The following is a 25,443-nucleotide window of genomic DNA, read 5'->3' as shown; positions in this document are numbered from 1 at the left end:
TTCCTTCCTTCCTTCCTTCCTTCCTTCCTTCCTTCCTTCCTTCCTTCTTTCCTTCCTGAAAAGACCAAAACTGTCCCAGGAACTTACCCTTTCTAGCAGTCTTATGTTTCTATCTTATTGACTAGAATTGTGTAACGTGGCCACCCCAACTGCATGGGTAGCTAGGAATACAAGTTATGTTAAGTGTCATTGTACTGTTATTACTATTCTGCACCCTGCTTTTGTCACACAAAATATGTTTCATGTTTATCCACGTTGGCACATGTAGCTCTGGATGCATTGTAACTGCTACCTCTGTTTCATTGTGTATCACACGTTATTTACCCATCTTCCTGTCGAAAAGCACTTATGAAGTACTGGTTTCAGCAGAAACTGACCCTGGGGGAAGGATGTGAGAGCAAATGGTTTATTTGGAAGGTAATTCCAGTGAGCACTGACAGGGAAGTGGGGAAGTAAGACAGCTGAGGAGGGAAACCAGTAAAAGGTGCATCATCGACAGGTAATTGCTGTGAGCAAGCGGGCTCAATCCCCCCAGGGAATTCCTGGGAGAACGTAGAATGCACTGCAGACTCATCCTAAGTGAGAGATGAGAGACTTAGCGGATTTATCCACCAACTCCAGTCGTCACTGGTTGTATGCTGCTGGCAGAGGGGCAGTTCACTCTGGTGCTTCTAATCTGCTCCACATGCTGGCTGAGCAGACTCCGGGGGCCAGGGAAAACCCTCAGGTAGCATCGAAGGTGCTGGCAGTGGGAAGCTCTTTGATTTGCACGCACAGGAGTGGTGAATGCCAAAGGGATATGGGTAGACCACCAACAGTGTGTGCCACAGGTTATTTCTGTAACAATATTAACAATTACAGATAAGTATCTTTGCACATGTGTTTCCTGGTAGAAATGCAGAGTACAAACCCAGGGTATAGAGCTAGGATAGGTTGCTGAGTTTAGGGTACGTGCATATTCGATTTTACTGACAACTGCCCAGTGGCCCTCCAAAGTGCGTTCTACCAGCAGAGGAGGAGTTTCCATTTTATCCCATTGTTGCCAAAACTTGGACCTTTAGATTTTTGCCAGTCTGATGTGTGTGACATAGTCCTTGATTGTTGTAATATGCCGAATTGCTCTCCAAAGATGTGTCCAATGTGCACCCCATCAGCATTGTAAAATAATTGTCATTTCTCCACATTCTTGCGAACATTTGATATTTGTCTGATTTTTAATATTTTCTGCAACCTGATGGATTTTGAAATTGTATCTCTTTGTCGTTTTGGGTCTATTGCATATATTTTTAGGAGTCCATGTTGTCTCCTCTATTGACTTTTAGCTAAACCTCCTAATTTTATCTTTTTTTTTGTCATATTATTTGTAGAGATGAGGTCTTACTATGTTGCTCAGCCTGGTCTCAAATTCCGGGGCTGAAGTGATCCTGCCTTGGCTTCTCAAAGTGCTGGGATTACGGGCATGAGCCACTGTGCCCGGCCTATTTGATCTTTTAAATGGTTACTTTAGAGCAGCAGTTCTAAAAGTTTAAGCTCAGGGTGGGTCCCTTTACAACTTAAAAATTATTGTGAAACGAATTAACTTTTGTATATGTGGCATACATCTAACAATGTGTACCATATAAGAAATTTAAGCTGATAAATTTTAATTTATTTTATTATTTTGTTTTATTTTTGAGACAGAATCTCACTCTGTCACCCAGGCTGGAGTACAGTGGTGCGATCTTGGCTCACTGCAATCTCCGTCTCCCCAGGTTCAAGCAATTGTCCTGCCTCAGTCTCCCTAGTAGCTGGGATTACAGGCATGCACCACCACATCCAGCTAATTTTTGTAATTTTTAGTATAGATGGGGTTTCACCATGTTGGCCAGGCTGGTCTCGAACCCCTGACCTCAGATGATCCACCCACCTTGGCCTCCCAAAATGTTGGGATTACAGGCATGAGCCACCATGCCCGGCCTAAGCTGATAAATTTTAAAAATACTTATTCATTCATTTAAAAATCAATAAAATACTCATTACATAGTAGCATAAACTTTTTTTTTTTTTTTTTTTTGGAGACAGGGTTTCACCCTGTCACCCAGGCTGGAGTGCAGTGGTGTGATCTCAGCTCACTGTAGCCTCCGTCTCCCGGGTTCAAGCAATTCTCGTGCCTCAGCCTCCCAAGTAGCTGGGATTAGAGGCTACCACGCCCGGCTAATTTTTGTATTTTTTAGTAGAGACGGGGTTTCACCATGTTGGCCAGGCTGGTTTCGAACTCCTGACCTCAAGTGATCCGCCTGCTTCGGCCTCCCAAAGCGCTGGGTTTACAGGTGTGAGCCACTGTGTTCGGCCCAACATTTTTATGAGTTATAGTTACATTTCCCCACCAAAATGTACTGAGGTGAGTAGTAGTCATTTTACATTTTTGTGAATCTCTTTAATGTTTGGCTTATTGGAAAACATTTGACTTTCCAGATCTTCTGTGCTCAATCTGTTAATATAGATTGTTTTGGTCGAAGGACAGGAAGAAAATCCAGCCTCATAAAGATAGGTATTTGGAAAAGGGAAGACTTTGTGTACCCCTGAAAGAGAGTTGGGGACCCTGAGGAATATTTGAGACCACACTTCACAACCTATGGCTCTAGGGGATTACAATATTCATCCTTACCTTATCACCTTCAAGTCTACCTTGAAGCATAATTACACCACTTCAGGTACAACTAAGAACCCTACAGCAACACACTTCTGTTTGCTCCCCTCTGGTCCTTTGTGCTGCTATTTTTGTCATATATGTACTTGTAAATATGTTACAAACCCTTCATTACATTCTCACTATATTTGCTTTAAATAGCTACTTGTATTTTTTTTTTTTTTAATTAAGACATGGAAGAAAGTATTCCATATTTACTCCACTCATCTTTCCTTCTGAATTTCCATCTGGTATAATTTTCCTTCAGCCTGAGGAACGTTCTTTAGTGTTTCTTATAGTGTGGATCTGTTGGCAATAAATTCTCTCAGCTTTTATTTATTTGAAAATGTCTTTATTTCACTGTCATTTTTTAAGTAAAGTTTTACTGGATATAGAATTCTAGGTTGATCTTTTTTTCTTTAAGCACTTGAAAGATGATATTCTTTTGTCTTTTCAGGCTTATGTTGTTTCTGATGTGAGGTCAGCTGTTCTTTTTTTTTTTTTTTTTGGGGGGGGGAGGACGGAGTCTCGCTCTGTCACCCAGGCTGGAGTGCAGTGGGGCGATCTCAGCTCACTGCAACTTTCACCTCCCAGGTTCGAGGGATTCTCCTGCCTCAGCCTCCGAGTAGCTGGGATTACAGGTACCCGCCACTACGCCCAGCTAATTTTTGTATTTTTAGTAGAGACGGGTTTCTCCATGTTGGTTAGGCTGGTCTCGAACTCCTGACCTCAGGCCTTGAACTCCTGATCCACCTGCCTTGGCCTTCCAAAGTGCTGGGATTACAGGCGGGAGCCACTGTGCCCGGCCAGAGTCAGCTGTTCTTGTCTTCCACTCCCACTCTCCACCCCTCCCCCCCACCCCCCTATGCAATGTGTCTTTTTTCTCAGGCTTTTTTTTTTTTTTTGAGACTGTTCTGTTTTTCAGCAATTTGGCTATGGCTTACCTGGGTGTAGTTTATGTTGTGTCTATCTTGCTTGGGGTTAATTGAGCGTCTTGGATCTGTGAGTTGATAATTTAATCAAATTTGGAAAACTTTTTAGCCATCATTTCTTCAAAAAATATTTTCTGTCCTATCTCTTCTTCCTCTCTTTCTTGAACTTCAGTTACATGTATGTTAGACTGCTTGATATTATCTCACAAGTCGCTGAGGTTCTGTTCATGTAAAAATTTTTTCTCTAATTCAGTTTGAACAATTTCAGTTGGACTGTTATAAAATGTATGGTTTTTCCTTCTCAATGCCCAGTCTCTTGTTAAGCACATCCATTGAACTTTTAATTGCAGATATTACATTTTTCCCTTCTAGAATTTCCATTTGGTTCTTTTGTTTTTTTTTTTTTTGACAGTTTCTTACTCTGTCACACAGGCTGGAGTGCAGTGGTGCGATCATGGCTCACTGCAGCTTTAACTTCCTGGGCTCAAGTGATCCTCCCACCTCAGCTCCCCAGGTAGCTGGGACTACAGGCACGTGCCACCATGCCTGGCTAATTTTAAAACTTTGTGTAGAAATGGGGTCTCACAGTGTTGCACAGGCTGGTCTTGAACTCCTGGGTGATCTTCCCACCTCAGCCTCCCAAAGTGTTGGGATTACAGGTGTGAGCCACGTGGCCATTTGGTCCTTTTCTGCAATAACTCATCTATTCACACATTGTATCCATCTTTTCCCATAAATCCTTTAACATATTTATAAAGATTTTTAAATTCCTTCTCTAATGATTCTGATAACTGAGTCATTTATGGGTTTATTTCAATTGGCTATTTTTCCTCTTGATTATGTATTACATTTTCCTACTTTGCTATTGCATGTGTTATATTTTTAGAACTGCACTCTGGATCTTGTGTATGAAAAGCAATTATATATAATAAATTTTAGTCTATATATACACACACATACATACACACACTTTATAGAGTATGTAAGCTCCTTCCTCTGTCTAGCGGTCAGGGTTAGGGGCTGATATTTCAGATTCCTCCTAAAGCTGAATTGAACATGGATTGGGCTGCAGCTTTAATTAAATTGTGTGCACTCCAGTCCAGTCTCCTTCACTGCCATTTTGAGCTTGTTAGTGTTTGAACTAGGTGGGGCTGCAGTGCCCATTATTGTTTAATTTATTTTTATTTTTAGAGACAATGTCTCACTATGTTGCCCAGGCTAGTCTCCAACTCCAGTTTTTCATCTGTCAACATAAAAAAATAGAGACAAATTTCCAAGTAAAAAGGTTTTATTTGGGAATAATATACAAGAAGTAGAACTGCAATCTAGGATGTCCATATAGATTAGGATGGCCCCCAGCATGTCTGAGAACAAAGGAAAAGATTAGGGTTCTCCTGGGGAAAGAGGAGATTTACGTAAGTTGTTTCAAAAGAAAGTTCATTGGTACTAGCAGGGTTTTTTATGAGAGCTGGCGAGTTCAGTAGCAGATTGGTGAGTGTCAGTAGTTGCTAGGTAGGACTTGGAGTCTTGGAGTTCTTGTTAGGCCCTTGCAGTTTTGGATTGGGCCTGAGAAACAGTGTCAGGCTAGTATTCTTCTGTTAGCTGCTAGCTGCCCTTGTGCTGTTAGCAGTACTTGTGTCTCATGTGGTAAGCTGTGGTTTGGAAAATGTTCTTGTGATGGTTCTTATTATCTGGCAACTCATACATGAGAATCCTCCCTTCATGACTTTCCCTGGCTCTGTTTCTTTACTTTTTTACTTTTTATTTTTTGAGATGGAGTCTCACTCTGTCACCCAGGCTGGATGCAGTGGTGGGATCTCGGCTGACTGCAACCTCTGCCTCCCAAGTTCATGAGATTCTCCTGCCTCAGCCTTCCAAGTAGCTGGGACTACAGGTGTGCACCCCCATGCCCGGCTAAGAGCATGGGGCGGAGGCTGGAGAGCAGTGGCGTGATCTCAGCTCACTGCAGCCTCTGCCTCCCAGGTTCCAACGATTCTCCTGCCTCAGCCTCCTGGGTAGCTGGGATTACAGGCACATGCCACCATACCTGGCTAGAAGCTGGGAAAGGCAAGGAAACAAATTCTCCCATAGAGCCTCCAAAAGGAATGAAGCCCTGCCAACCCATTTCAGTCCCTCTGACTTCTGGGACAGTAAGGTTATTCATGTATTTATTTATGTATTTATGTATTTATTTATTTATTGAGACAGGGTCTCACTCTCTTGCCCAGGCTGGAGTGCAGTGGCACAGTCTCAGCACACTGCAACTTCCACCTCCCGGGTTCAAGTGATTCTCCTGCTTCAGTCTCCCTAGTAGCTGGAATTACAGGCGCCAGCCACTACACCCAGCTAATGTTTGTATTTTTAGTAGGGACGGGGTTTCACCATGTTGGCCAGGTTGGTCTGGGACTCCTGACCTCAGGTGATCCGCCTATCTCGGCCTCCAAGAGTGCTATGATTACAGGCAGGAGCCACTGCACCCGGCCTAATTTTTTTGTGTTTTTAGTAGAGACGGGATTTCACCAGGTTGGTCAGGCTGGTCTCCAACTCCTGACCTTAAATGATCAAATGATCCGCCTGCCTCGGCCTCCCAAAGGGCTGGGATTATAGGCATGAGCCACCTCGCCGGGCCCCCGGCCCTATTTTGCCAGGGTCTGACATAAGTGACTCCATTTTGAATCTGACAACTTTCACATACCACTAATTATAATGTTAGCTCGAGTTTTTTAAGATGCTTTTATCAAGTTGACGAAGTTCCTCTCAGAGTTTTTAAATGAATGAGTGTTTAATTTTTGTCAAATGCCTTTTCTGCATCAATTGATATGATCATGTGATTTCTCCTTTTTAGTACGTTAATGACCTTTTTTTTTTTTGAGACAGTCTCTGTCGCCCACACTGGAGTGCAGTGGCGCTATCTCAGCTCACTGCAACCTCTGCCTCCCCAGTTCAAGCGGTTCTTCTGCCTCAGCCTCCTGAGTAGCTGGGACTACAGGTGCCCACCACCACACCTGACTAATTTTTGTATTTTTAGTAGAGATGGGATTTCACCATGTTGGCCATTCTGGTCTTGAACTCCTGACCTCAAGTTATCTTCCTGCCTCAGCCTCCCAAAGGGTTGGGATTATAGGCACGAGACACCATGCCTGGCTCATTGATTAATTTTTGAATATTGAACCAGCCTTGCCTGCTGGAATAAACTCTGCTTGGTTATGGTGTATAATCGTTTTTATATATTGCTGAAATCTATTTGATTGCATTCTGTTAAGGATTTTTCCATCTATATTCATAAGGGATATTGGTCTGTGGTTTACTTCTTGTGTACTGTCTTTGGTTTTGATATCAGGTTAATACTAACTTGGCAAAATTGAATTTGGAAATTCTCCCTCTTCTTCTATTTTCTGGAAGAGATTGTGTAGGATTGGTGTTAATCCTTCTTCAAATATTTGGGGAAATTCTACAGTGAAACCATCTGAGCCTGGAGATTTCTTTTTTGGGAGGTTTTGAATTATGAATTCAATTTCCTTAATAGCTATAGAGCTATTCAAATTACCTATTTCATATTGGATGAGTTGTAGTAATTGTGCTTTTTGAGGAATTGGTCCATTTCATCTAAGCTGTCAAATGTAGGTGTGTAGAGCATTTCCTCATTGTGGCTGTGATACCTGCGGGCTCCATAGCAGGAGCCTCTGTTTCGGTCCTCTTATTGGGTAGCTGGGTCTTTCTTTTGTCAGTCTTACTGACAAATAGGCTTGTCGATTTTATGGATCTTTCCAGAGAACTTGCCTTTTATTTTACCGTTTGGCTATACTGTTTTTCTGTTTTCGATTGTATTGATTTCCAGCTCTCCTCTAGGCCCTCTTTAACATCACCCCAGAGTGGGAGGGCACCTCATTACTGCCAGGTCGGGGAGGAAGTCCAGGCTCCACACGTGGTCTCCACTGCTCAGTGGGGGTGGAAGCCTCATTACCGCCTGGCAGAGGTGAAAGCCTGGCTATGTCTGTGGCCTTCTCTGACAGCACCGGGCAGGGGTGTTGGGTGCCCTGCTGCAACCTCAGGGGAAGTCTAGACTCCCTACCCAGCCTTTGCTGGCATCACTGGGAGTGGGCCACAGATGTGTTCTTGGGGATCCAGCTGGAGTAGAGCAGTGATGTCCAAGTCTTCTGCCTGGCTAGGCTGCTCCTTTCTTGGTCCTTTGGCTAGAAACGGGGTGCTTTTGTTGAAGCTTTATCGTCTGTGCCCATTGGCATTTCTGGGTTGGTGGCTTTTCATCTCCATATCTGAACTGTATGAGATAAAAAGGAAACTCAGGGAATTCACCACCTTGTAGTTCCCGTGGTCCTGAAGTCCCCAGCCAGTCTGCCCTCTTCTCTATCTTTTCGTCTTGTATTTGTTTTATAGATAATATCTTGAGTTTTCAGTTGTATCAGTAGGAGGAATAGGAAAAAGTACATCCGCTTCATCTTCCCAGATGATTGCCATGAGAGGGCTTTGCAAATACTTATCATTTCATGTAAGGATTAGTCATAGCACATGGAAAGCAACCAGATAATGCCTGGCACGTAGTAGGCTTGGATACAATGATCATTATTTTTCAATGATTCGAAGATGCTATAATTCTCAATTTGATTATGCTAAGTGTTATCATGCTCTAATGCTAAATTCTAAAATACAGTGTGGAACTTTCCAGGTATGGAACTTGACTTCTCTTCCTCCCACTTTTTTCCTCTCCCTGCGCCACCCTAGGAAAATCATTGATCCTGAGCAAATGTTCATTGCCTTGTCTTGCAGAGAGCAGAGAGCGTCAATCCGGTTCAAGACCACCCTCATGAACACACTCATGGACGTCCTTCGCCACAGGCCAGGATGGGTGGAAGTGAAGGAGTAAGACACTCCCCCCAGCCTTGTCCCTTCTTCCCTTTGTCTCACAGGTCCTTGTCTTCCTTTGGTTTTCTCCTAATTCCCCTGGGTGGCCACTGGGACTTGTCCCGAAGTGGCTGTGATATTTATTTAGCACCCACGATGTGCCAGGCACATTATCGCTATCATCTCTGTCTTATTTAAGCTTTCCAACTAAACCGTAAGATAAGATTATGTTCAGCGTTATGAAACCAATTGCTTAAAGTCACACAGCATTGCAAGCGTCAGAGCAGGATTCAAACCCAGGCGCATTTGTGTCCTACGGCTTTCGGTAGAAACTAGGAATGCAGCTACCACAGACCTGTGGCCTGGATCCTCCTGTGATGGGTCCAGATCAAGGACTGCTCTTCCCTGGCCACTTGCTAGTTCTGTGACTTTGGCCCGTAAGCCTGCCTTTCTTCTTTCATGCTGGCCTCTGGGGACACTGATTGAGACAAACCAGCATGTGATGCCTGGCACAGAGTAGGTGCTATTAGTTAGGGCTAAGGATTGGATGTATGCAATGGAAACCCAAAGTAAAAGAGGCTTCGACATGCTAGAAGTTTATCTATCCCATTGAAGTTCATATGTAGGAAGTTCAGAGATGGTAAGGGGGCCCCACAGAAATGTGAGATCCATCTGCTTCTGTCTTTCCACTCTATTATCCCTTAGGTGAAGTCCTTGTTTTTCATAGTCCAAGATGGAGTTCCAGCCTTGCTTTCACATTCCAAACAGCAGGAGGTAGGCAAGAGGCAATAAAAGGCATAAGCCAGGTGCAGTGGCTCACACCTATAATTGCAGCCCTTTGGGAGGCCAAGGCGGGAGGATCGCTTGAGTCCAGGAGTTCAAGACCAGCCTGGGCAACATGGCAAGACCCTGTCTCTACAAAATTTTTTTTTAAAAAGTTAGCCAGGCACAGTGGTGTGTGCCTGTAGTCCCAGCTACTTGGGAGGCTGAGGTGGGAAAATTGCTTGAGTCTAGGAGGTCGAGGCTGCAGTGAGCTGTGATCACACCACTGCACTCCAGCCTGGGTGACAGAGTGAGACCCCGTCCCAAAAGAAAAAAAAAAAGAAATAAAAAAAGAAAAGGCAAGCCCATCCCTTGAAGGACACAACCCAGGAGTCTCTCACAGCTCACTGGCCAGACCTTAACCATGTGGCCACACCCAGCTACAAGGGAATCTGGAAAATGTAGGGTTTTTTTTTTTTTTGAGACGGAATCTTGCTCTGTTGCCCAGGCTGGAGTGCAGTGGCACAATCTTGGTTCACTGCAAGTTCCATCTCCCAGGTTCACGCCATTCTCCTGCCTCAGCCTCCTGAGTAGCTGGGACTACAGGCGCCCGCTACCACACCCAGCTAATTTTTTGTATTTTTAGTAGAGATGGGGTTTCACCATATTATCCAGGATGGTCTCGATCTCCTGACCTTGTGACCCACCCGCCTCGGCCTCCCAAAGTGCTGGGATTACAGGTGTGAGCCACCACGCCCAGCCGAATCTGGAAAATGTAGTTTTTATTCGGGGAAATACAGGCTACATTTTCTCAAGTAAATGCTGAAAATTCTTTTACTGTAGAGAAAGGGGAGAAGGGATAAGAGGGATAGCTGCCCTGCTGTGTGGTGCTCAGGAAATATGTGCTGCTTACCATTAGCTAAGCCTTCTGGACACTCTGTAGCATTTCGCATGCATGATCTTTTAGTCATCCCAACAAATCTTTCAGGTAGATGTTATCATCATCCCCATTTTACTAATGAGAAAACTGGGCACAAAGTAGTGAAAATGCCATGTTTGAGGTCACTCAGCTTGTGAGGGCTTGGGCTGGGATTTGCATCAATACCTACATGTTGGAAGAAAAAATATATAAAATCTTTTAAATTTTGATTAAGTCCAAAAAAAGTATATATATACAATTTTGTGTCTTTTAGAATATTCACAAAGTTGTGTAATCATCACCATTTTTTTTTTCCCCACATACCTGCTATGTCAAAACCACGATCTAATTCCAGAACATTTTCATTATCCCAGGAAGAAACCCCATACCCACCAGCAGTCATTCCCATTTCTCCCTCCCTCCAGCCCCTGTCTTGGGCCCTGTCTCTATTTATCTATTCTGGACACATCATATAAGTGGAATTATACAATATGTAAACTTTTGCCTGTCTTCTTTCACTTAACGTAATGTTTTCAAGGCTTATCCATGTAGCAGTATGTATCAGTACTTCATTCCTTTTTTTGTTTCTTGTTTTGTTTTTTTGAGACAGGGTCTCAGCCTGTCACCCAGGCTGGAGTGCAGTGGCGCAGTCATGACTCACTGCAACCTCAACTTCCTGGGCTCGAGTGATTCTCCTGCTTCAGCCTCCTGAGTAGCTGGGACTTCATTCTCTTTTATGACTGAATAGTATTCTACTGTGAAGTAGTACCACATTTATTTATCTATTCATTAATTGATAGGTGTTTAGGTTATTTCCCCCTTTGGGCTGTTATACATAATGCTGCTGTGAACATTCATGTATGAGTTTGAATGGACATATGTTTTCACTTTTTGTGGGTATATACATAGGAGAGGAGTGACTGGGTGATATGATAACTCTATGTTTAACTTTTTTAGGAACTGCTAGACTGTTTTCTCAAGTGGCTGTGCCATTTTACATTTCCACCAGGAGTGTATGAGGGTGCCGATTTTTCCACATTCTCACCAACTCTTGTTATTATTCATCCATTTATTTATTTATTTATTTATTTATTTATTTATTTATTTAGAGAAAGGGTCTCTCTCTGTCACCTAAGCTGGAGTGCAGTGGTACAATCACAGCCAACTACAACCTTGACCTCCTGGGCTCAAGTGATCCACCCACCTCAGCTTCCTGAGTGGCTGGAACTATAAGCACACACCACCATACCTTGCTAAATGTTTTAAGTTTTTTTTTGTAGAGATGGGGTCTCATTATGTTACCTAGGCTCATCTTGAACTTCTGGACTTGAGTGATCCTCCTGCCTCTGCCTCCCAAAGTGTTGAGATTATAGGTATAAGCTACCGTGCCGACCCTCGCATTTATTATGGCCATCCTAGTGGGTATGAAGTGGTATCATTGTGGTTTTGATTTGCATTTCCCTGATGGCTAACGATTTTTAGCATCTTTTCATGTGCTTATTAGCCATTTATAAATCTTCCTTGAAGAAATATCTATTGCCCATGTTTAAATTTAGTTGTCTCTTTATATTCGAGTTATAAGAATTCTATCTTATAAGGGTATTCTTATATATGATTTGCAAATATTTTCCTCCATTTTGTGAATTATCTTTCCTCTTTCTTTACTGTGTCTTCTGAGGTAAAACCTTTTTCATTTTGATAAAGTCCAATTTAACCTATTTTTTCTTTTGTTCCTTGTGCTTTTGGTATCACATCTAATAAACCATTGTCTAATCCAAGGTCACAAAGATTTACTCCTATGTCTTATTCTAAGAGTTTTATAGTTTTAGCCCTTACATCTAGGTGTTCAATTTAATTTTTTATATGGTGTGAGTTAGGGGTCCAACTTTAATATTTTAAAATACTTACTTTTAAACTTTTTTATTTTGAAATAACTTTAGACCTACAGAAAAGTTTCAAAAATCATACATAGCTTCCTCTTTTAGCAGTCTCACCACCTTTCCCTGTTAGCAGCTTATGTAATCATAGTACATTTGTCAAAGTCAGGATGTTAACACTGATATATTACTGTTAACCAAGCTGCAGACATCATTTGAATTTCACCAGTTTTTTTCCACTAACATCCTTTTTCTGTTCCAGAATCCAATCCAGGATCCCACTTTGCATTTAGTTGACCTTTTTTACCTTAAATATGTTTCAGTTCCTTAGTCTTTGTCTTTCATGCCCTTGACACTTTTGAAGAGTACATTTTGTAGAATGTCCCTTGAATTGGATTTGTCTGATGTTTTCTCATCATGAGGTTATGGATTTTGGCAGGAATATCACAGAAGTGGTGCTGTGCCCTTTCCAGTGGAACTCATCGGGAGTTTGTGATGTCAATGTGTCTTATCACTGGTGACAGTACCTTGATTGACCATTAGATTAAGGTGGTGCCTGCCAGGTTTCTCCAATGTAAATTAACTTTAAAAAAATAATTAATAAGTATCTCATGGGCAGATACTCTGAGACTGTGCAAATATCTTGTTCCCAACAAACTTTCATGCAATGGTTTTAGCATTTTTTGATAATTCTTTTTTTTTTTTTTTTTGAGACAGTCTCACTCTGTCACCTAGGCTGGAGTGCAGTGGGACAATCATGGCTCACTGCAGCCTTGACCCTCTGGGCTCAAGTGATCCTGCCACCTCAGCCCCCTGAGTAGTTGGGACTACAGGCCCATGCCACCATTCCTGGCTAATTTTTGTATTTTTTGTAGAGATGAGGTTTAACCATGTTGACCAGGCTGGTCCCGAACTCCTGGGCTCAAGTAATCCCCCTGCCTTGACCTCCCACTGTGCTGGGATTATTGGCGGGAGCCACCGTGCCTGGCCTTTTTTGAGGATTCTTGCCTAAATCTAATATTATTACAATAATTGCAAAATGGTTACTCTCTGTCATTCCTTCTACATGTATTAGGTGGCATTCTTCTGTAGAGAAAGTTTTTCTCTTCCTGCCCCTTATTTAATTATTTAGTATCAGTTTGGCTCATTGCAGTCTATCATCTTGCCTAGAGGTTACCACACCTAGATTTTCCCAATAGGAAACTGAGGCCCAGAGAAGAGGGCAAGGTCACATAAGTGCTACTGCCTGACAAGACGAGAATCAGGGCTCTTGACTCCTGTTCTAGTGCTCCTTGCACTGTGTGACATGACTTGGTAAAAACATCAGGGTGGCGAAAAGGCAGGACTGGGCATCTAGATGAAGCCCCAGCCAGCCAGCCAGGAATCTGCGAGTCTATGGTGTCTGAGGGTTTATAGAACACATGGCCATTTCCTTTTTTTTTTTTTTTTTTTTTTTGTGAGATCGAGTCTCACTCTGTCGCCCAGGCTGGAGTGCAGTGGTGCAATCTCGGCTCACTACAACCTCTGCCTCCTGTGTTCAAGCAGTTCTCCTGCCTCAGCCTCCCGAGTAGCTGGGATTACAGGAAACTGCCACCACGCTGGGCTAATTTTTTTAGTTTTTAGCAGAGACGGGGTTTCACCATGTTGGCCAGGCTGGTCTCAAACTCCTGATCTCAGGTGATCCACACACCTCGGCCTCCCAAAGTGCTAGGATTACAGGCGTAAGCCACCATGCCCAACCAGCCACTTCTCCAGTGGGTTTCCATCAGTTCTTGAAACCATTCTTGCAAACCACTGTGCCTGGGCACAGCCACAGGGGAGGTTTGGAGAAGGACCAGGCCCCAGATTTTCATGAGTAACTTAGGACAAAATTTGGAAACCATAGATTTCTAGTTCCAGTGTCATTCTGTTACCATGTGCTTCACATCACCACATCTGTGCACGGTGTGTGCACCGATGTCCATCTCTGGACATCTCTGAGGGCAGTGAAAGGCTGGGCCTGTCTGCCTGCTTTAAAGCCCTTCTGCACATGATGTGACATTCAGGAGAAACACCAAACCAGCAGCCACAAGGAGAAGCAATTTAAATCTTTAGTTCTAGGAAAATTCCAGGCTGGGTGCAGTGGCTCACACTTATAATCCTAGTACTTTGGGAGGCCAAGGTGGGCGGATCACCTGAGGTCAGGAGTTCGAGACCAGCCTGACCAACATGGAGACACCCGTCTCTACTAAAAATACAAAATTAGCCAAGCGAGGTAGTGCATGCCTCTAATCTCAGCTACTCTGGAGGCTGAAGGAGGAGAATCATTTGAACCCGGGAGGCGGAGGTTGCAGTGAGTTGAGATCGTGCCATTGCACTCCAGCCTGGGCAACAAGAGCGAAATTTCGTCTCAAGAAAAAGGAAAGAAAATTCCAAAGGGAGCTCCATTTACAACACAAGGCTCAACTGCTTGGCCATTGTTCCAGTTGCTATGGCTGTGTAACAAATCCCAAAATTTAGCTGCTTAAGACAGCATTGCATTAGGCGCGGGGCTCCTGTGAGTTAGGGACTCTTACAGGACACAGTGGGACTGGCTTGTCTCTGTGACATCAGCTGGGGGCATCAGCTGGGAAGAGTCCAGATCTGGAGGTCACTTGGTGGCAGGAGTAGTCTGAGGGCCTCTGACTCACAAGTGTGGCAGTCGATGCTAGCTGTTTGTGGGGATCTCACTAGGGCAGACAGCTGAAGAAGGTTCTCATGGGTTCTCCTTGTGGCCTCACAGCCCCGCAGCCTCTGGATGAGGGATATAGTGTAGGCATCTTTTGGAACTACAGTCTGCCCCTGCATCCTCCCCATTGGTCCTGTTCAGGGCCTGTTCATTCATCATCCCAAGGTGATGGCGATGTCTCTTCACTTTTCTCCATTTCTGCCTCAAATTTCCTTCAGATGTCCTTTAAAACTCAGTCTACTTGTCTGTATTAGAGAAAAGGGGTGGGGGGAAAGGGAGACAAACCAAACACTTTTTTTTTTTTTTTTGAGATGGGGTCTCACTCTGTCACCCAGGCTGGAGTGCAGTGGCACAATGTTGGCTCACCACAACCTCCAACCCCCTGCTCAAGTGATTCTCCCACCTCAGCCTCCAGAGTAGCTGGGACTACAAGTGCATGCCACCGCTTCTGGCTAATTTCTTGTATTTTTGGTAGAAATGGGATTTCACCATGTTGGCCAGGCTGGTCTCAAACTCCTGAGCTAAAACAATCCATCCACCTTGGCCTCCCAAAATGCTGGGATTACAGGTGTGAGCCAGCACGCCCAGCCCCAAACACCATTTAATAGGAAAATGGATATACTGTGGTATGTTCACCCAATGGAATGGGAAATGGCAATTAGAATGACTGAATTAGACTCCTATGTATCAAAAGGATCGATCTCCAAAACAAAAGTTTGGTGGGAAGAAAGCATGTTGTGAAAAGAAACAGACGGGAGTGGTTCTAACCATAGAGCTTGGACTCTGGAGCCTGAGACCTGAGTTCAAATCCTGCTCTGCTGGTAAGTAGTAAGTATTAGTGTTAGGTTTAAAATCATGACAAACAATGCCATGTGCCATGATGCATGGATACACACATATGTACATGATGAAACTATAAAGTCACTGCAGGCCGGGCACGGCGGCTCACACCTGTAATCCCAGCATTTTGGGAGGCCAAGGTGGGTGGATCACCTGAGGTCAGTTCCAGACCAGCCTGGCCAACATGGCGAAACCCTATCTCTACTAAAAATAAAAAATTAGCGGGTTGTGGTGGCACGCACCTGTAGTCCCAGCTACTTGGGAGGCTGAGGCAGGAGAATCGCTTGAACCTGGGAGGCAGAGGTTGCAGTGAACCAAGATCATGCCACTACACTCCAGCCTGGGCAACAAAGTGAGACTCTGTCTCAAAAAAAAAAAAAAAAAAGCCACTGCATAGAAATGATAACACACCAAACTCAGGCTGATGGTTTCCTTTGCAGCAGGAGAGAAGATAGAATCAGGCAGGGATAGACAGGGGGCTTCAGTTGTATCTGTACTTTTTTACTTAAAAATGATTGTGAACAATCATGGTGGTGTTTTATTTCCTGTGGCATCTTTTCAAGCTCCTCCTCCCAGCACCCTAGCACTGGCACCCAGATTTGGTAGACTGACCCAGTTTCCTCTCCCTGGCATGGTGGTGGAGAATGGGTCAGAATTTGGAGCCAGCAGAGCTGGATGTGGGTCCTGCTGCTGCCATGTCCTCGGTGAGCAAGGTCATCCCGCCTTAGAGCTCTGGGGATGATCCAAGTCACCTTTGAGGGCTGCTCTGAGGATTTGGTGAATGGAGAGTTTTGTGAACTGGGAGGGGCTTGCAGAAGTTAGCTCATTCCACTGCGGGCTGCAGGCGTGGCAACTGGCAAGAACAAGTGAGGCCAAGTGGCTGTCGCACCACAGAGAGTCGTAGGGACTGTGGTCTGGGGAGGGTGTGCCCTGTCTGAAGGGGTGGCCGCTCCTCAGCCCAACTAATAGGTGCCAGGAGGCACTCTGGGTTCAGTGATAGCTCAAGGGAAGCCAGCCACCTGGATTTTTGTGGGAACAGTTCCCTGGTTTTTGCTCTGGTCTAACAAAGAACATTTAGGCCAGTGACACCCACGGCCACTTTCAAGACACTCCAGAGGGACACACTGCTGCGTACCCTTCCTCAAACCCCCTCGGCAGCACCTCCCTGGGCCCTGCAGTGCCAAGGTCCTCAGATCATGACCTTTATCCCCACCCCCAACCGCAACCCCAGCGAAGGAGAGTGGGATTTCTACTGGTGCGACGTCAGCTGGCTCCGGGAGAACTTCGACCACACCTACATGGACGAACACGTGCGGATCAGTCACTTCCGGAACCACTATGAGGTAAGCTGGGCAGGCAGGAGGGGGCCGAGCCAACCAACTCATGTCACTGGGTGTGGCCATGAGCTGGAGCTGGTACAAGGATCAGAACAGAAAAGTATATTGGAAAAGTGTATTAGAATGTGGGATGCAACGCCAGGTGGGGAGTATGAGGGCTAGACCTATGGAGAGCCAAATGGTTTGGGGGTATAGGGATCTAAGGCCTGAGGATTGGAGGTCACAGGTTGGTTGGAGTTTCAGCACCAAGATTTGAGGAGCAAGCTGGTTTGAGGGTGCAGGGTCTGAAGGGAGAGGATGTATGAATGATTATGGTGATTTCAGGGTGGAGGCAAGTTGAGAAGTTTGGGGACTAAAGATGGGAAGGAGGTCCAGAAGGGACAGGACTGGGGGAGGCTGTGGTGGGAGATTTTTAAAGGTTAGTCTAGCTTAGTGGTTAGAAGCATGAATTTTTTTTTTTTTTTTGAGATGGAGTCTTGCCCTTGTCACCCGGGCTGGGGTGCAATGGCACGATCTTGGCTCACTGCAACCTCTGCCTCACGGGTTCAAGTGACTCTTCTGCCTCAGCCTCCCGAGTAGTTGAGATTACAGGTGCTCACCACCACGCCTGGCTAATTTTTATTAGAGATGGGGTTTTGCCATGTTGGCCTGGCTGGTCTCGAACTCCTGACCTTGTGATCCGCCTGCCTCAGCCTCCCAAAGTGCTGGGATTACAGGTGTGAGCCACCGCGCTCAGCCAAAAGCATGAATTTTGGAATCAAGACAGGCCTTGGTCAAATCCTGGTCAAATCCATAGCTTCGTTGGATAGCTATGAGCAATTGACTTAATCTCTCTAAGCCCCAGTTTCCTCATCTGTGAAATGGGGATAATTCTTGACTAGCAAGCTCTTTCTGGGTCAAAGTTACTCTTACTGTTGCTATTTTGTGGGCCAGAGCATGGAGGCTGCAGGGTGGCTGGTGGATGTGTGTGGCTGGGAGGGGAGCGGGGCTGCGAGCAGGAGCTAATGGCTGCCTGTCCTTCCCGCCACCCAGCTGACCCGGAAGAACTATATGGTAAAGAACCTGAAGCGGTTCCGGAAGCAGCTGGAGCGCGAAGCGGGAAAGCTGGAGGCAGCCAAGTGCGACTTCTTTCCCAAAACCTTTGAGATGCCTTGCGAGTACCATCTTTTTGTGGAGGAGTTTCGCAAAAACCCAGGAATCACCTGGATCATGAAGCCTGTGAGTGCCCAGTGCCCGGGGCTGGTGGGAGGGAACAAGTCCCAGGCACCAGAGCAGGGATCAGGTGCAGACACTGTCTGGGAATGCAGCCTTAGATGCAGTCTGCCTTCCCGAAGGGCCAGCTTTAGCTCCTCTTCTCTGCAGTGTGTGGACCCAGCAGCTATGGCTGCCGGCACACAGTAGGTGCTCAATGAGTGTTTATTGAATGCAGAAGTGATCAAAGCCCTCTTATGTTTCCAGGCCTGAGAATGTTCCAGGCCCCAGGGAGGGAGCGGGAGGGAGGAGGGAGCAGACCTTTCCTGTGGAGCTGAAGACTGATGCTGGCTGATGCAGATTTAGCCAATAACACAGGTGCTTGGAGGGCAACTGACATTGGGCTGACAAAAATAATGGATGCACCCAACGGGCATGGAGCCAGGGTGTACCTGCCTCCCAGGTTCTTCCCCTGGCCCATCCTGCCTCTCCTGTGTCCAGGGAAGACAGTGAGGAAGGCTGTGGCTGCAGCAGTAGGGATTAGGCTGATGCGCAGGGAGTTCTGTGACCCACCGGGGAGGATTCCAGCTCCCAGCATTATCCTCTCAGACAAATGGTAATTTGTGCTAATTGGGAACAACACTTGCATATTAAATTGATTCCATTCCCAGCCCACAGCCTTTGTTAGCAGCAGACACAACGGCAGCTACAGCTGTAATTAAGAGGAGGCATCTTGGCTCTGTGTGTCTGTGCGTCTGTGTGTGTGTGTCCTGTCTCCCAAATCGTGAGGCACCCTGTCTGGGGAGTGGAGAGTGGGTGCTTCTGTGCTTCTAGTCATTTCTGGCCTGGGTTCTAATTCTGTGTCCACTGCTTACAAGCTATATGACCCTGAGCAGGTCACCCCCAACCCCTTTAAGTCCCTCTGGGCTCATTTCTTCATCTGTAAAATGGAGTTAATGAGTGTGTCTACCTTACAGGGTTGTGAGAGAATTCAGTGAAGTTACACACATTCAACACATGAATTATACAAGTTATATCAAGGGCTTGGCATTAAGTGCCTGATAATTGACCACTGGTATTTCCAAGAGTCCAGGAAACACTGTCTCTTCGCTGTGTCCCTGGGAAAGCACTAGGTCAGTGTTTCTCAAACCCTAGAGTGCCCGTGCAGCATCCAGGGACCTGGTTCAATGCAGAGCCTGATTCACAGGTCTGGGTGGGGCCTGGGAATGTGCATTTCTACCAGCTCCCAGGACCTGCCAGTGCTGCTGGTCTGTGCATACACTTTCAGTATCGAGATTGTGGAGCAGCGGTTCTCAAACTTGAGGATGCAACAGAATCTCCTGAAGAGCTTGTTCAAGCATCCCACCCACCACCCCAGAGTGTCTGATTCAGTCGGCCTGGTGGGGGCCTGAGAATTTGCATTTCTAGCAAGTTCTCAGGTATAGCAGTCAGGGTTCTCCAGAGAAAGGAAAGCGTGTGTGTGTGTGTGTGTGTGTGTAAGGAATTGGCTCATACAATATTGTGAGGGTTGGCAAGTCTGAAATCTGCAGGGCAGGCCAGCAGGGTGGAGCTTCAGGCAGGATTTCTATGTTACAGTTTTGAGGCAGAATTGCTTCTTTTTCAGAAACACTCAGTTTTTACTCTTAAGCCCTCAACTGATTAAATGAACCCCCCCCCCATGCTATCAAGGGTGGTAACTTAAAATTAATGATTACAGGCCGGGTGAGTGGCTCATGCCTGTAATCTCAGCACTTTGGGAGGTCAAGTGGGAGGATCGCTTGATCCCAAGAGCTTGAGACCAGCATGGGCAACATGCAAGACTTAGTCTCTACAAAAAATACAAAAATATTAGCTGAGTGTGGTGGCATGTGCCTGTAGTGCCAGCTACTTTGGGGGCTGAGGTGGGAGGACTGCTTGGGCCTAGGAGGTTGAGGCTGCAGTGAGCCGAAATCATTCCACTGTACTCCAGCTTGAGTGACAGAGTGACACCCTATCTCAAAAAAAGCTAATAATTGCAGATGTTAATCACATCTACAAACTACCTTCAGAGAAATATCTAGACTAGTATTTGACCAAGCAACTGGGCACCATAGCCTAATCAAGTTGACATATAAAATTAACCATCACCCCAGGTTCTGAGGGTGCTACTGGTCTGAGTACCACACTTTGAGAACCACTGGGTTTCAGTATTAATTCCGGGATCTTATTTGGATTCCGTTCAGGAGGAGAGAGTGTTAAAAACAGAACATTGCCCTAAATTTGGAGAATAGAGGGAGAAGAGTCCCCCCAATCCCTCCACTCTTCCCATAAGGCCTGTCTTTGTGACATGGTTGATCTTTGCCCACCCACAGGCGAAAGTTTTCGCATAGTTGCTGTGGCCCGGCCAGTCACAGGGCAGCCCTCGGGCATCTCCTCTGCATTGTCTTCCTGGTGTCTGCCGAGTCTTCATCTTCCTCATCAGTGGCAGCAGAGCAGCCCAGGACTCAGAAGGGAGCAGGCAACATTATCCCCTCTCCACCACCCTGTGGGGACCCTCCTCCCACCAGGCCACAGCCCCAGCCCATCTTGGAGCTCTTAGGGGAATATAAGAACAGACCCAAGAGGGTCTGGCATTTAAATGTCCAGTGTAAACATTGCATTGCTCTTAACTTTTTTCCCATGGAAGCATTCTCCCTTGCCAGCAGTTCAGGCTGGCAGGGTTGGTGGGGAGGTGGGCAGGACACTGACATGGGTCATGGGACCACTGTGACTCCAGTATGCCTTGTAGTGTGGGGAGGTGGGTGCTTGGCTGTCAGGGACTGGGCCTGTCAGTCTCTCTGTGTGCCCCGCAAGCTGCTCAGGGACAGGGCCTATCTATCTGCTCACCCTGTGTCCACCAAGCTGGTCTAACACATCACACACCGCAGCAAGCGTTCTTGGCAACCAGGGGGCTGTTCTCAGCCTTGGGGGCCTATTTCCAAACTGCAAGGCAGGAAGAGCCACATTTTAACATTCCATTACACTAGTTTACCCCAACCAGAGCTTCTCAGAATTTTTCACTGAAACTTTCTAAGAGTTGGGATGATTTGCTTAGTAAATAAGAGAAAACCCAAATAACAGCAGCTTAAACAAGAGGGCAAGACTTCTGTACTGTTTTTATGCCATTGGCCTCTGGAATCTGGTGAAATGTGTGGACCCTATCACAGAATAGTGGTATTTTTTTTAACCACTTCATTGAAACATAATTGGCATACAAAAAGCTGTGCATATTTAATGTAGACAGCTTGATGAGTTTGGAGATAAGCATGTACCAATGAAAGAGTTGTGGTTTTAAAAACAGAAAATACAGTACATTTCATTATAAAAGAAGGCAGCTGTACTGAAAAGCCATTATCAGACTGTTAGTCTGGGTTCCCCAAGAAACGGATGCCAAGACAAAATTAAACAGTTTGGCTGGTGAGAAAAAATGGGGAGGGAGCTAGCAGGTGAGACTGGGAGAGAAGTCAGGCCTCCAAGGAAGGAAAGAAAGAAGAAAGGGAGGGAGGGAGGAAGGAAGATTAGAAGCCTTTGGAAAGTTCATCAAGGCTCCTGGGAGGCCTCAGCCAAAGTTAGCTGTCAGGAGTCCACTGTCTCTCAGGAATGGCTGGTCTTCATGTCCCCTGGGGCTCAGTCACTGACTGGGAGCAGCCCTAGCAAGGCACTCTGGCAAACACAGCTAGACCTCAACTGGAAGCAGCTGGCACTCTCAGTCAGTTACTCTGTTGGAGGCCTGCAAGGTGCATTGTCATGGGCACCACACAAGCTATTACGAAATTCTTTGTGCTATAGAAATATGTGCGCTTTTCATTAACAATTAAAGAGGATCTAACAGCAGGCCTCACAGCTACCATAATTTTAAAGTCAAGAGGAGCATAAACAATATTTTGAGATATCTGCAACAATTGTAATGTGGTATCGAAATCACTGTGATCTCTTTTGATGGCAAAGTCACGGGCATGGCTAACACTCCTATGATTTGTTGCATTCCTAATAGAGAGAAATGTGAACATCTGGTTAGGGGTTAATGAAAATAAAGATGAAAAAAAAATTTTTTTAAATTTACATTTACAGACACTGGGGAATTTTTTGAATGATGAAAAGCCGACTCTAGGGATGGTTTATTGGGTGGCTTAGCAACCCCACCAATTCCCAGCCCAGCAGGCTGGCCGCTTCTCCCGGGCCCCTCTTCACACCTCCCCTGCCTTGGGAATAAAGGAATGCCCTGGCCTCATGTCCTTTTTGAAGAAGACACGCATTTTTCCCAGAAGTCCCTGCGCAGGCTTCCCGTAGCATCCTGCTGGCCCCTGCCTGAACCAATCACATGGCAATCACCGTGAGGGCTCAGACCGCCCCAGAGGACAGGGCCACCGGGAGGAGTTGGTCCAGATGGGTTCTGTTGGCAGAGGAGAGGAGGGCATGGCTGCGCCACTGGCTGTATTCCACACCCGATGAATGCTATGTGAGGAATGCAGCCCCCAGCGACAGGGCATGGGGTGACAAGGGGACAAGGACTTTGGTTGGCCACAGCTGGCACAAAAAGTTATGGCTTATTCTGATAATCCATTCAAATAGTGGTTTCCAATAAAAAATATATCTTTTTATAAAACGCATAATATGGCTGGGCGCCATGTCTCACGCCTGTAATCCCAGCACCTGGGGACGCTGAGGCGGGTGGATCACATGAGGCCATGAGTTTGAGACCAGCCTGGGCAACATGAAGAAACCCTGTCTCTACAAAAAATGTAAACATTAGCCAGGTGTGGTAGTTCCCACCTGTAGTCCTAGCTACTCAGGAGGCTGAGGTGGGAGGAGTGCTTGAGCCCTGAAGGCAGAGGTTGCAGTGAGCTGAGATGGCGCCACTGCACTCCAGCCTGGGTGACAAAGCAAGACCCTGTCTCAAAGAAAAAAGCATAATATAAAATATTTCCCTCCCAAACCATCAAGTAATAGAGATGTCCCCAGAAGTAGCAATGTTTATCATGTGATTTTGTGTATCCCCGGCACTTTGCAAGAGGTATATGAGCCCCAGGTTTGTGTAGCACAGATTTAACTATCTCGGATTTGTCACCCGCTGGCTGGGTGACCTTGGGCAATGTGTTTGGCCTCTCTGTTCACTGGTTCTCTCGGCTGCAAAATGGAGATAACATTAATGTTTATGTCAAAGGTGTGTGTTTTTTTCAAGCTTTAATGAGGTAACGTGTGTAAATCATGGTGCCTGGCACTGAGTAAACACCTGGTAAGTATTAGCTGCTGGCATTGCCATTGTTATGAACCATTTTACTAAAGTTTGTATTCTGATTATCTATTTCAGAGAAGCAAACCACTCCCAGACATAGTGACTTGAAACAACAGTAATGTCTTATTTAGTTCATGAGCCCCCAGCTTGGGCAGTGCTTGACGGGGAAGGCTCATCTATGCCCCAGCATCCACTGAGGGCTGGAGGATCCCCTTCCTAGCCTGCTCACTGGCTGGGCTAGCAAGTAGGTGCTGGCTGTTGGCTGGGAATTCAGCCAGGGTTGAGGGCTGGAAGACTCAGTTGCCTTCCAGGTGGGCCTCTTCGTGTGAGCTGGGCTTCCTCACGGGATGGCTGCTGGGTTCTGAGGGCGACCATCCTGAAAGAGAGAGCCAGGCGGAAGCTATATTGCCTTTTATGATCTGGCATTGGAGTGCACACATCACTTCTGCCATAGGCAATTAGTAGAGACACTTCCAGATTCAAGGGAGGGGACATTGACTTTACCTCTTGACAGGGTTCTGGAGAACATATGGGACTGGAAATATTGTCGTGGTTGTTTTTGGAAACTGCCATCTGCTGGATGTATTAGGTGATTTCCTAATCAGTATTAGGTGATTTCCATCTCACCAACCCCAATGTAACACCATGCAGGTGCTTCATCTTCCATTCTTTAGGGTTAGTCCCTTAGGAAGGCACCTCCTGTAACAGTCGTGTCGAGTTACTAACAATGGCCTGAACAATAAAGGCATTTTGTTATCTCACAGAACTAGAAGGCTGAGGGTAGGCAGATCCAGGTTTGGGGATGTGCTCCATGATGCCACTAGAGGCCCAGGCTCCTTCTCTCCATCCACTCTGCAGCCTGTGTGCTGGCTTTTTGTCATCAGACTTGTCACCTCATAGACGTGACATGGCTGCTGCAGTCACAGGCATCATCTCTGCAGACAGTAGCATTCAAAGAAAGAAGGAAGGAGGCCAGGACTTTTCTTCCCGACCCCCTTTCTCCCCAGCTCCTTCCCTAATATTTTTAGAAAGGAGAAACATCTTTCCTGGAATCTCTGAACAAATGTCTCCTTAGGTCTGATTGGCTAAAACTGGTCATGAGGTTTCCACCAACTGCAAGGGAAGCTGGGAAAACCTACATCTGGCCTTTCCAGCCTCCCTCATGAGAGGTGGGCTTTGCTAGCAAGGAAGAAGAAGAAGGAAAGTGGCCATAGGGAAGGCAGCCAATAGGGTTGGAGATAGGGGTTACTGGATCAAAGAGTATGAACCTGAAAAGATACCTTTTAATTGAAGTTTAATAAACCATAGAAGAGTAGTCAAATTATAGGGGCACAGTATGAATTTTCACAAAGTGAATCCACTCAAATAACCAGCACCCAGGTCATAAACAGAGCATTCCCTACCCCTCAGCCACCCTCTTAGGCCCCCTTCCACTCATTCACAGCCCCCCAAGGCACTGAACAGCATAGGTTTGCTTTGTCTGCTTTTGGACTTCAATTAATTGGAATCTTATAGGGTGAGTACCTTGTGTCTGGTTTCTCTCCCTTGACATGTTTTGCAGTTCATTCTGCTGTTGTGGGTAATTGTACATTACTGTCATCTTTGTATAGTATTCCATTGATTAAATATTCATCCATTGGGTAGTCTCCGGGTGGAGCTATTATGATAGTGCTGCTATGGGTGTCTGGGGCCATGTCCATGGTGACATGTGCAGATATTTCTGTCATGTAGATCCCTAGGAGAGGAATTTCTGGGACCTAGGATAGAGGATGCCTATGTTCAGCTTTAGCGGATGCTACCAGTTTCCAAACAACATACTCTCATACCAGCAGTGTGTGCAAGTTCCAGTTTCTCCACATCCTCACCAATACTTGGTATTGTCTGTCTTTAATTTAACCATTCTCAGGTAGTATGTAGTAGTATCATATTGTGATTTTCATTAGTGTAAGAATTAAAGAAAGAGGAGAGAAACTCGAAAGGTGGCTCGCCAGTCAAGACAGGTTTATTTTAGAGAAAACAAACCTGAGAGGAGCCTTCTGGCTGAGTTAGGTCAGAGCCACACTTTCTTTTTTTTTTTTTTTTTTTTTTTTTTTTTG

General features: G+C 45.7%; 1 protein-coding gene across 1 annotated transcript in view; it reads left to right on the top strand.

The window, feature by feature from the left end:
* The window catches only part of TTLL9 (tubulin tyrosine ligase like 9), a 74,265-nt gene that overhangs the window by 20,247 nt on the left and 28,575 nt on the right, over nt 1-25,443 (top strand). Inside the window, exons 3-5 of the mRNA XM_025399546.1 lie at nt 8,386-8,478; nt 16,797-16,908; nt 17,935-18,120. Coding sequence (XP_025255331.1) covers nt 8,386-8,478; nt 16,797-16,908; nt 17,935-18,120 — 391 coding nt within the window. The remainder of the gene's footprint in view (nt 1-8,385; nt 8,479-16,796; nt 16,909-17,934; nt 18,121-25,443) is intronic.

The sequence above is a fragment of the Theropithecus gelada genome, chromosome 10 (assembly GCF_003255815.1).
Source record: "Theropithecus gelada isolate Dixy chromosome 10, Tgel_1.0, whole genome shotgun sequence".
Classification (NCBI taxonomy): Eukaryota; Metazoa; Chordata; class Mammalia; order Primates; family Cercopithecidae; genus Theropithecus; species Theropithecus gelada.
This window is presented reverse-complemented; position numbering and strand designations above follow the sequence as displayed.